This window comes from Panthera tigris, chromosome B2 (genome assembly GCF_018350195.1).
Source record: "Panthera tigris isolate Pti1 chromosome B2, P.tigris_Pti1_mat1.1, whole genome shotgun sequence".
NCBI classification, from domain to species: domain Eukaryota; kingdom Metazoa; phylum Chordata; class Mammalia; order Carnivora; family Felidae; genus Panthera; species Panthera tigris.
This window is the reverse complement of record NC_056664.1, coordinates 52,879,841-52,892,914: the sequence shown is the minus strand read 5'-3', so window position 1 is coordinate 52,892,914 and position 13,074 is coordinate 52,879,841. Positions and strand designations below refer to the sequence as shown.

At 35.3% G+C, this 13,074-nt stretch overlaps 1 protein-coding gene across 1 annotated transcript in view; it reads left to right on the top strand.

Moving 5' to 3' along the window:
• BMP5 (bone morphogenetic protein 5) overlaps nt 1-13,074 on the top strand; it is a 113,444-nt gene that overhangs the window by 67,925 nt on the left and 32,445 nt on the right. The window contains exon 3 of the mRNA XM_007095542.3: nt 8,546-8,694. Within this exon, the coding sequence (XP_007095604.1) occupies nt 8,546-8,694 (149 nt within the window). The remainder of the gene's footprint in view (nt 1-8,545; nt 8,695-13,074) is intronic.

The window sequence follows — 13,074 nt, the reverse complement described above, 5'->3', positions numbered from 1 at the left end:
AACTGATGTTGCTGAGATCCAGGGGAAGCTTGAAGAGCTGTAGGCCCAGCTGTTCCCCACAACAAGGTGAGCCAGCTGATCAGTGACAATGCATATGAGCAGGAGGAGAGTCTGGCACTCTACCAAACTTCCAAGCCTAAACTTGGCTGCTGCTTTGCTTCTACTCCTGCACAAACTTCTTATATGGCTCACTGTAACACAGAACCAAACAGGGAAGAGAGTTCTGCGAGTCTGGGTTTCAGTTGAGCTGATTTGACAAAGTATGAAGCTGTAGCGGTCCATCTTTGTTGAATTGGCACAAACATACATTTTATAACCATCCACACTTTCCAAAAAATATAAGAGTAAAATCATTCTTGCTTTTTTATCCATCTTCGGATGTTGTTCATTCCTTTTCTAGCTGGGTCATATTGCCCCTTTGATATCCTGTCACTTCAATATGAAATATAAGGTTAGCTACTATCAAAACTACCTAAACTATATGGTAGGCAGAGGGGGAAGGGAAAAAAAAAGAATTGGTTAATATGTGTACAAATACATTAATATCAAAATAAGAAGGTAATACTCATACCGATTACAACCTTCACTTCTACAACTGGTCACACGGTTGAGGCAGGTATTTATAACTTCTTTCTTCTGTTATGTAATCTTTACCCTTTTGTTTTCCCTAAGCACTACTGCTGGTCATTGTTCCTTGCCTAGTGAAGTAAATGAAATATTCATTCTTGAAGTGTCTGGGCTATTAGCGGTAATGCCTGCATTGAGCTGTAGTTTTCCATTGACCTTTATCACTGGACATGGGAATACTAAGAGGTAATGTCATATATTTTGGACATTCTCCCTTTCCATACTGTGGTAGCATCAACGTGGTTTCCTCTTGACATTTAGGATCAATCAACCCACAGACTAAAGCAGCCCTTTCTCAACTTGTTGATTCACTGGCATGAGGAGTCCAAAGTGACCCCAGGCTGTCTCGATGTCTAATTTAATGGACCACTGCTAAGGCTACCAGTGGTACCATTCCACTCTTGGGAACTAAAAGCTCTGGACCAACAGAGCCCAACATTTTGGTGCCAAGCAGCAAAATTTTCACTAGCTGAATCAGGAAGAGTGAGGAGAAGAGCCACTCCTGTTTCTACCCCTTGATTTCTAGAGCCAGGAGAGAGGGCTATGAGAGAAATAGTCTTACATCGATTGCTGGTTTAGAGCATACAAAGCTTCCTGAGGATATTAGTCCATTTGCACAAGATACTGACGACCAACTGGTGGCACAACTGAGTCTTCAAACAGGCCATTCCATCATCTTGCCAGGCCATCTGCTGCAAGGTGATGGGACACATGGTGAGACAAGAGAATTCCATGACATGAGCCACTCTGCTCTTCATTTGCTGTTAAATCAACTTTTTGATCAGAAGCAGCATTAAAATTCCACGACAGTTAATAAGGCATTCTATAAGTGCATGGGTAGTGATTTTGGCAGAAACCTTATGGGCAGAGAAGGAAAATTTATATTCAGAATGCCTATTCCAGTGAGGACAAGTACTGCCGTCCTGTGATGTAAGTGCTTCAATCTAATTGACCAAACACAAGGTAGCTGTCTAATCCCTCTGGACAATGATGCTATAAGGATTTAGAGTAGGGATTTGACCTTATGCAATTGTGGAAGATAGTTAAACAGTCTAAGTAAGGCTGTTGCTCCGCATTTGGTGCTGAGCCCGAGGTCCTCAGGGAAGACTAGAAGAAAAGATGGGTGTGAGTTGGGAAAAAGAAGGGCAAAGTAGAACCTGTGAGGTTGGTCTCGTAACCATGAGGACAACCAAATTGGAACCTATCTTCAAGGTTCAATTTTAATGATGCAGATTATTTCCTAGCTACCAAATCTTTCCTCATAGATGTGTCCAGATGCCTGATGCTGGATTCAGAGGAACTGAATAAGGAGATTTCAATGGGATCTGCAGCTGCCCCACACCAATAAGGTGAACCAGCAAATCTCAACAGTATGCCTAAGCTGTAATAACACTTGATCATACAAAAGTCTTCCAAGCATAAATATGGTTACTGCCTCACTTTTACTTTCCAAATATTAACCAAATTTCTTTTGTGGCCAACCCAGGTCCAGAACCTTATAGCATAGCTGCAGTTGAGTTAAACTGATGTTGTATAAAACCTACACTAGGAGTCAATGAATGTTAAATTGAAAGAATGAATAAATGAATGGCTGGGTAAATAGATTTGCAAAATGTCTCAGGTCACTCCTTGGCCCCAATTCTACCATCTTGTTTCAGGGTGGTGGCTCAGCTCAACCTTTTAGTATTCCAATTCAAAACCAGTGATCTTCCTGTAGGACAGCAGTCAAAATATAGTTTGGGACTAAAGGGAACTGCCATGATATATGAGAAATTGTTCTGAAAATAAAGTATGGATGAACCTGGGATCTGGTCCTCCAACTGCCTGAGTAATCATAGGACTACTTTGATTGCTTTTTAAACTTTCTCATCAATAAAATAACAATTCAGCTAAGTAATTTATATCTCACTTAGTTCCAGTACTCTTTGATATGTTTTGGTTACCTTCAGAGGTAGAATCCCAGACTAGCTGATTTCACATCAGGCATTCTTGGTCATAATTTTTATTTTAGTTTTATAATGAGAATACTCTCATTATTCAACTATTTAGACAGTAGAGGAAGTTAAGTTAACATTTCACACATTTAAAACTACATGCATAGTGTGCTACTATGCACATGTTTGGATACTTATATGGGCGTACTTATATGCCTGATTATAAAGAGAACACATAGTCATGATATGATCCTATAAAAATGATAACTGCCTTACCCAAGTAAAAGATCCATAATATTAGAGGGAGAAACTGAATATTTATATAATGTATTTGTTTATAAACACAGATATATAATCAATGCAGTTAAGTAATACCATAAATAATTATGCACATATATTTTAGTCATATTGTAGAAAATATTCTTTAGTATAGCAATAGTCCTTGTTTCACTCTCAAAATATATGTGTGAAAACTTTCAAACTTTTTACATGCATGTTTGACATCATATCTATCACCGTAGCCATATTTCGAGTCATATATCACAGTATTACAAACCACATCATCTGCAGGTCCATCTCTGTTGTTTGAAAAACATTTTTTGAATCTGTGTTTGATGCTGTCATTGGAAATACTATGTTATCAAAAGCACCGGTATTACACGTTTTTTGTTATTGTTTGTTTTTAGACTTCTTTTTTAAAATTTTTTTTTAACGTTTATTTATTTTTGAGACAGAGAGAGACAGAGTATGAACGGGGGAGGGTCAGAGAGAGGGCGACACAGAATCTGAAACAGGCTCCAGGCTCTGAGCTGTCAGCACAGAGCCTGACACGGGGCTCGAACTCACGGACCGCGAGATCATGACCTGAGCCCAATTCCGCCACTTAACCGACTGAGCCACCCAGGAGCCTGTTTGTAGACTTTTCTACATGGATAAATGATATATCCACAATGCAGCTTCTGACTCTATGCTTCTATATATGTGATTTTTAAGAGAGTGACTTAACAAAGACAGCCAATAATTGGATTTTCAAGACAACACACCCAGGAAGAATTACTAAATTTCTTTAGGTCTTCTCCTTCTCTGCCTCCTTATCTCCTCCCTATCCCCACCCCATCCCATTCTACTCCTGCCTTTATCTTCTTCCTCCTTTCTGCTTTAGTGGTAACAAATTCTATCCCTAACATCTCTAAGCATCCACAAATAACATTGATTCAGGTTACTTGATGCTAATGTGCCTCCCCAAGTAATACTTTCCCAGACTTCACAGGTCAAAATTAAGCAATTTAGAGCCATCTGTGTTATGACACTGCATGTAAAAACCCACATATAGTTTGCTTCTCATTTAGATATTCAGATCATATTACATTTCTGTCTTTATAGAATCTTTTAAGGCAGGGGTCACCATACTATATTTTAAACATTGTGGAAATTGAGGCTGAGGAACCCCTTAATTGTTCAAGCTCTGTCTGATCCCTAAATCCTTTTTTTCATTACATTACACTAATAGTTATATCATAATGATAAAATTAAGCTTTAGTTTCATCTGTTGTCATATAATGAAATACATAGTCTCAGTTTTCTTATTCCATCCATCTAAATTTTCAGATGAGTTGTAAGAATGATGACAATTCAAAGTTTGCTGAATTTTGGCCCCTGCTGCTCAGTCTATAGTGAACTACCTACCCTCCTGGTATTTTGAGACTCCCGAGGCACATTTGCAAAACTCTTTCCTTTCTCAGTAAAATAAAAAGCACCCTTGTAAATCCACATCTACAGCTCACCGATTTCCCATGACTAGACATGTTTAAACCTCTGGTCATGATTAAAGTAAAATCTGCTCCAATGTGTTTGTACGGAGCTATAAATGTATCTACATATGTGCATATGATTTTTCACCTTTGAGTAACTATTTTTAATAACTTTATTAAAGTTATTAAAGAGGTCTGCATGCATGTTGCAAATCCTTTTTCTGTTAAATATACCTGTATTTAACAATTGCATGATGACTTCATTTAGCTGCATAAGAAATTATTATGCTTATTTATATCATAGTCTAGACAAATAATCAAATTCTATCTGAAAAAAATACAAATTTTAGCAATTTTCAATTATTTTAATCAATATACATTTACTTTCATATATTTGTTTTTGAAAATATTTCAGTGTTGATAATTGCTATAGCATAAATAAACAGAAGATTCATATCCAGAATAATTTATGCCTTACAAAATACTTTAAAATAGTGTTATGGGCTCAATTGTGCCCCCTTTTCTCCGCTAATTCGTACATCAAAGTCTAAGTTACTAGCACCTCAGAATGTGACCTTATTTAGAGATAGGGTCTTTGAAGAGATAAATAAATTAAAATGAGCCAATTAGGGTTGCCTTATAAAGAGAGGAAATTTGGACACAGCCACATACACAGAGGTAAGATGATAGGAAGACACAAAAAGATGGCCATCTACAACACAAGGAGTCAGGCCTGGAACAGATCCTTCCCTCACAGCCCTCAAAAGAACCCCACTGACATCTGACATCTTGATTTAGACTTGCAGCCCCCAGAACTGTGAGACTATAAATTTCTGTTAAGCCACCCAGTCTATGGTACTTTCTTTTTAAGTTTTTTTTTTTTTAATTTACGAGAGAGAGAGAGAGAGAGAGAGAGAGAGAGAGCATGAGCGAGGAAGAGGCAGAGAGAGAGAGAATCCCATGATGGAGCTCAAACTCATGAATTGTGAGATCATGACCTGAACTGAAATCAAGAGTCAGATACCTAACCAACTGAGTCACCCAGGTGCCCTTATGGTACTTTGTTATGGCAACCTTAGGAACTAACACTAGCATTCTGAAATAATTGCTTATATACATCTATGTAAATGGACTTTATTGACTTTGCTAGAATGAAGATTTTATTTTTGGTTTCATTATTATAATTGTAAAAGATATACAAAAATTCTATTATGGACTTATTTCTTCTACAAATAAATATATTTTCTTACACATATATTTTATCTCTACCATATTCCTTTTAAATGAATTAATATTTTCAAATATCTTTTATTAGACATTTTGAGAATTTCTATAAAAACATCAGGTGAAAATAGCAAGATGAGGCAACTTTTCCAAGTTTATTTTATATTATTCATAGGACATGGTTATTATTTCTAGTATTTCCAATGATGTAAGTTCCATTTTTTAGAGGAGTAATTTTATACTTCAAAAGAAATCACATCTAATTTTCTATAGAACGAGTGGGAATTTATTTTTAAGAGACTGTTATGAAAGGTACTACATCAGTGAAAATTACAGAATTGTTACCATTGCATTGATTAGTAATAGACTTGATTTTTCCAAAGCATATTCTGTTGCCCATAGGTAATGCAGAAGAGTTTCTATAAAAGGACTGAGGAGAAATTAAAACATACAATTTATCAGTCAAAAATAAAATAGCTTTGAATATGAATAGGAAATCATGGAGCTTATGAAAGCAATGGAAATGTCATAACTTCGGGGGGAGGTGACTAGAAATGGATGGATTTTTCAAGCCATACTATCTGCCTAAATTTACCCTCTAATGAATTGCAAGTTGCATCTCTGAAATTCGTATATTTAAGGCTTGATTGAATCCTCTGGCTTGTGTGTTTTCTAAATATATGCATTAAAACTGAAACCATTTTCCTCACAGTCATGCTTGAAAATTTGGGGACTTGGGCATGGATATTTGGGAATTTTTTTTTCTGGAAAAATAGCATAATTTAAAAATAAAAGAAAATATTACCTGAGTAACTACCTAAAGACCTTTGTTAATTAGTGGTGATTGCCACTAAAACAAATTTTACCTCTTTGTTCTTTTTTTTTTGTTTTTCAAGTGTCTGTTTATATCATACCAAGGGATGACATTACAAGCTTTGCGGAGTTTAGTAGAACATGTATACTGTATTTCAAATGAAGCAGTTTTGACAGCAGGGTGGCGCTTAAGTATTTCCCAAGCTGCAGGGCGACTCCTTCTGTTTAAGAGCTAATAATGTGATTAAATTAATTCTAATATTACAGTCTCAAAGACACTTATCAAATATCTCAAGAATTTAACGATAATTTGTATTTTCTTGGATTCTGTTTACTTGGTGAGTTTTCCAAGTTAGGAAGAAGAGGGACAATTTGATTGATCCCTTCCCACTAAGAATATAATGGGTCCTTAAAATTCAAGTGGGAACTAATTGTATATTTTCACTGTATTGTAGTATATGCTTGTCATATGTCTTTGATATCTCACTGAGTCCGATTTTGGAAATGAAAAGGTGTCTGGAACCCTCCTTTGGTAAACATTATGATTAAAATTGTGAAGGAGAGGGGTGCCTGGGTGGCTCAATCCGTTGAGCATCTGACTTCAGCTCAGCTCATGTTCTCACAGTCCATGAGTTTGAGCCCCATGTCAGGCTCTACCCCGACAGCTCAGAGCCTGGAGCCTGCTTCAGATTCTGTCTCCCTCTTTCTCTGCCCCTCCCCCATTCACCCTGTATCTTTCTCTCTCAAAAATAAAATAAAAACATAAAACATTTTTAAAAAATTAAAAAAATAAAATTGTGAAGGAGGATGAGAGTTGTATAGTCGGAGTAGTATAGATGGATGATTTAAATAATCATAATGCATTTATTTTAACTTTTTTAGGTTAATGAAAGGATGGAATAAATCAAGTTGAAATAAAGAAATGAAGATGTAACTTCCAAAACATTGAGAATCTTCACTTCTGTTAAAAATAAATTTTCAATTATAATATTTTTTAAGAAATAATATATACATGATTTGGTTTTACTCAAAATTTGCTTTTTACATTTTCTAAGCCATTTTCTAAGTGTCTTGTGTGATGCAGATAGATGGCAAATACAGTAGAACAGTATTTAACATAGCTGATTATGACATAGTTTTGACTTTCCTCATACAAATAATGTCCTTAAGCAGAATCAGCACAGTATAAAAGGTCATAAAAGTGCATAATAGTCTATTTCTATTCTGCTTTGAAGAAGTTCTAATGCTTTACCCTTCACCTACCTGACCTTCAATTTCATCAATATGAAAGAGCTATTGTCAAGATTACATGTTGGAAATTTGTAACATTTAGCTCCGAGGCTGCCATTAGTAAGGAAATAATAAATAAAGCAATTCGCTATAATTCAACAAATATTCATGCATTTGGAAATTGAATGCTAAAATTAATCTTGATAAATGTCAATCACTGTGGAGATCATTCTAAAACAACAAGTTTGTAATTATCACCGCAGGGGTCTTATGCATGCAGAGGATGTTAAAGCAAGTCAGGGTGCACCTGCTGCTCAATCCATTGAATTCACTTTTAATCAAATAGTGTGGTCTGAGACCCTCTCTTGGCCTTTGGTACCCATAAAATAATTACATAATAAAAATGGAATGAAGTAAACAAAATAAAAATATATTATAAAAATGGGAAAACATATACTAAAAAATGAATAAAAAAGAAAAACGTCCCTAAAACAGATGCTTGCATCACCTGCCTGTGCTCCATTCTTTTAACAAGCCACATTCATCACCCAAATTAGACTAGCTACTTTCATCTCCATTTCCTTTCAATTTAATCCTTGCTAGTGTGAACTTGCCAATGATGGCTATGTACAGATAGTGGTTTCAGGGAACACTGATTATCAGAGACCAAATCTAGACCACAAAGCCTGTTTGTAAAGGCAAGTGAAGAGCAGGAAAATGGAAATTACTTTCAGATATTACTAATCTGCACCAGATTTGGGTTGGGGGCCCAACAATAAAAGGTTCTGTGTCTTATTTACCCGTCACTTGAGTCACTTGTTCCCCTTGTGCTTTAATTATCTTTTGTTATTTCTTTTAAGTTTTGTTATTTTAAAGAGTGCTTTTGGAATGTTTTCACTTAAGTATAGGAAATGATGATTTTCGTTCACACTTTTAACTTTTTTTTGTTGTTCTTTTTCTCCCTAGGGATGCAGATCTGTTCCTGTTAGACACAAGAAAGACCCAAGCTTTAGATGTGGGTTGGCTTGTCTTTGATATCACTGTGACCAGCAATCATTGGGTAATTAATCCACAGAATAATTTGGGTTTACAGCTCTGTGCAGAAACAGGAGATGGTAAGCAATGAATTTCAATATTTTTCATGGGGCTAGTTTTGACACACTGAGAGTTACGACTTTGTACACAATTTAACCAAGATATGTTTTATACCTACGTTGTGCAAGGTAGCACCCGCCATAGGATAGTGCAAAACATCAATTAGTTAATTGATTTATAAACATATTTACTCAACACACATTTATTTTCAGCCTCTGTGGTGGGGATAAGGGGTAAAGAAGAATTATGTATCGGTCCTGGCTCTGAAAGAGTTTTTAATCTAGTCTTGAAGAACTGTATGCAAACAAATAGCACTACCATAACAACACCAAAAGAAAGCTATATACAAAATGCTATGGATCTATGTCTTGATTATGACGGTAGTTATACAACTATATAGTTTATAAGAATTTATACAACTGTACATTGAAATGAACACTACTGTATGTAAAAAATATCTCAAAACTTGACTAAAAATAACAAAGACATACACATATACATAATAGTGCTAGGGAAACAGGCAAAGGAGCTACCGATAATACAGGGGAGAAAAGAGGCACGAAATACTGCAGAAAATAACATCGTTTGGTCTTAACATATTCCAATATTTGGTCAAAGACAACACCTCCAGGGTCATCTGTGGAGTTGGGGGTGGGAGGGGATCGGTAGGAAAGGTTTATTTTGAAGAAGCTCCAGAAGTTTTTTTATGCTCACCAGTATTCATTGACCAACTGTATGGCATGCGCTTGGCTAGATGCTAGACGTAAAATGGTATATTTAGAAATATACCAAGTGGGCTACATTGTGCCTCACACCCTGTGAATGTTAGGGCCAGGCCCAGGGAGGGTAATTTATAAAAGGATGATTAATTAGAGGGTGTACCTTATTTAAGTTTTACTGTTTTAGTTTTCTGCAGGATCAGTCAGTAGACACATTCACCCTAGAGGCTGCCCTACTCATTCCTCTTTGCTGTATTACACTGCAGCCTTGCTCAAAACATACAGTTAAGTAAAAGTTGGGTCTGATTTGGGTCTCTTTTAAAGGGGTTCGTCGCTATAAGCATTAGGACTTCACAGTGACATTGTGTTACCTATATAACCAGATTCATAGCTGAAGAATACTATAACCAATGCTGGTTCCCCAAGGATTGTGTATATGAAATGAGACTGACAGATACAAACCAAATATATTACCGAGTTCATCCTCAGATCTTGATCTAGTAATAGAGTTATTGAAGTTCTTAGTGTTATTGAAGTGTTTCAGGCATTTTCCCACCAAATCTAGGCTTTTCATAGATTTTAATGACAGCGCCGAATTAAATTTTTTAAAACAATTCAAATATTTTGAAGTATAGGTTATTTTTCAATTATGGCTTTGCGATTAGCATTGAGGATTTGCAGAGTTCAAGCATTATGAATGTAGACTGAGAAAGTATGCATTTAAATAATCTTCCAAGAATTCTTACACTGTCAAACTACTGTACATTTATGGTCAGAAATGTGACTGGGAAATCAGCACTGTGGGGGTGAGCAGTCATTTCTTCCCTGGTATGTGGCCCAAACAAGAAAAATTAAATTAGTGGTATGTGCTTCTCCTAGTCTTTTCCTTAGGGAGATGCTTGAAATGTCTAACTAAACAATTCAAGAGATCTATGAAATATGATCAGCCCTTTCTTTTTCATTCCCTACCCATTCGCACCCCACTTGAAAATTCTGAAATTTCCCTTTTTTTTTCACTCTTTCTTCTGTATTGGTTCTCTCTGCTTTACTATCTATGTAATTTGGCTTCTGTCTTGCTTTCAACTTATGTTTTTCTCGCCAAGAACTACTTTATATTTTGTAGTTTCCTCCCACTCCTTGATTTATTTCTCCTATATGTTAGGGTAATTTTACTTTAAACTAATGTTGTATTATTTAATAATATGGGAAGATTGTTTTGAGCCTAAAATAAATTAATATTTCATTTTTTTTCAAAGGTTTCCAAGTCCTTTATTTAAGACTTAGGTTATATACAGCCTTCATTGCTTTTCTTTATCTCTGTAATACTGTCCAATATTAAAATATGAAAATGGTTAAATGTGCTAGGCAAACTGGCTTTGTGCCTTTAAGCAATACTTAAAACAGATTTTAACCAGAGCTAGAGCATATTTGGCCTTCAGAAAGCAAATGGCCCTCCTGGTCCCTTAGTTTTATTAACTGTGACCTTATGGAGAATATACTTGTGACATTTCTCTATAAATATGAATAACCAGATGCTTCAGCTTATTATTGCTTCATTCATTACTACTGCTGATGTGCTCAATGTGATATTGTGACATTACTTCAAACAGAGCAAACCATCTTTAATTTACAGTAATGGGTTCTGAAAACATTTACTTCTCAGCAAAAGTAATTGGCAGTCATGATTGGATGGTACTCAGATGATTTCAAATGATTTGTTGATTACCCACTTATTCATTTGTTTGGCATAAACTTATTGAGTATCTATACATGAAAGACAATATGTTAAAGGGCAATATAATTTGGGAGACAGATATACGTAGCTAATTTTAGAAAGGATAAAGCATTCTAAATGCTAAAAATAGTAGCACAATCAAGACACTACAGGAAAATGGAAGATAGAGAGTTAATTCCAAACAAGTCAGAGCCAGAAGGACAGTGGTTCAGGTGACTTTTAAGCCAGGTCAGTTCAATAAGATTTCAAGAAATGGAGATGAGAAGAGAGGGAACTGTGGGCGTATGTGGAATGGTCGAAGGGAGAATTCATTCCTAGATGAGGAAACAAGGTGAGTAAATGAATAGAATGGCAAATTGCATGGAATAGTCTGGAAAAAGTCAATAGCTCAGAGTTGGCCAGAACAACAATCATGTATGAAATATGACTGCAAATGCTATTAGGAAAGTGATTTGGAGACAAATCATGGAAGGAAAATGAAATCTCACTTATGTATAGTATATTCTTGTTGCTTGATCACACGTCATAAAAGAACCAGACTTGCTGCTTTAATCAATCACAGCAACACCATCGTATGAATGTTGGTTTCATGAGGTCATAGGATGTATATTTCACCTTCACAGTTGTACCCTCTGTGCTTGGTACAATGAGGCTTGTGGGTAGGTATTAAAAATGTATCTTGAATGATCACTGAATGAGTTTGTAATTTAAAAGACTTTTATACACCATCTGCCCCTGAACATGTTACTCTTAAGAAGACATTCCAAACTATAACTTTTGGGTGATTATTAACCAAGTCAGTCTGGTGTAACACAGGAGCAGAGTTTTGTACCCAACTCACAGTACAGTAGTTAAAGCAGTTTTAGTCATAAAGTGAGGAGAAAACCAGTGATGTATATTATTAAATTTTGATTATCTTTCTCCTGCAAAAAGAGAAAAAAAGGTAAAGAGGCCCAAATATATTTTGGAAGTCAAAAGACTGCTGAAATCAAAACTAGCATTATGATTCCTCAGAGGAACTGTGAAAAATATGTCAGTTTATGAAATATTCTTTTTAGAAATTTGACAAATGAACTGCCATCGATTTGGCAGGAGACTTTAAGAATATTCCATTGATTTTTTTTTCATACAGAATAATTCCCTGAACTCCACACATTTGTTTCATCAAAATTAAGCAAACATATGAGCAGGCAAACAAAAAAGAAACACTGCTGCTTCTTAATGGTCTAATCTAGAGATTCCAGACATGGATCCACTTGTGTAAAATCACTTTCAAAGTTCTCAAGCATTCTCTCATGGTGGTTAATAGATTTCTGTGATAAGATAGTCTCTCTTTATTAACAGCAAATGAGTAGGCTTAGGTCTGTCTTATAATTTATTGTAAGATTTTTAGCTTACCAAGTTATAAAAACACATTAATCATCTGAATTATTAGGTCTTTATTAAAATTGTTAATAAACCTATGGTACCATTATTCTTTACACATATATACATACAGGGCTTATTACACAGATAGCAACTTAACCGAGCTTTAAAGACTAAGTGTTTCCCCCAAAACACTACAATTTCCCACTGTTTGATGCTTTATATAGTTTAAACCTTCCAAGTACATTAATCCTTTTCTCAAACTTGGGTTTATAGAGATGGAAAAACAAAGAGAGTATTTTTGGGTTCATTATAATGTCTTTAAAAAATCCTATGTTTTCAGACATTTTAGGTTTGGCAATACTCAGAATGAATTTTGCCAATGACTTTTTTTTCTTTCTATTCAAACCCACTTATACGTCAAAGAAAATTCAATCCGTATGTTTCTGATTCATTTGTATTCAAGTCATCAAAATGTTGTTTTGTCAGAGTACTGTTTAATGTCCAAGAAACATTATAAAGTTCTTTTTTTAATAAGACTCTAATATCCATTTTTCTTCAAATGAAGTTGTGGCATAATT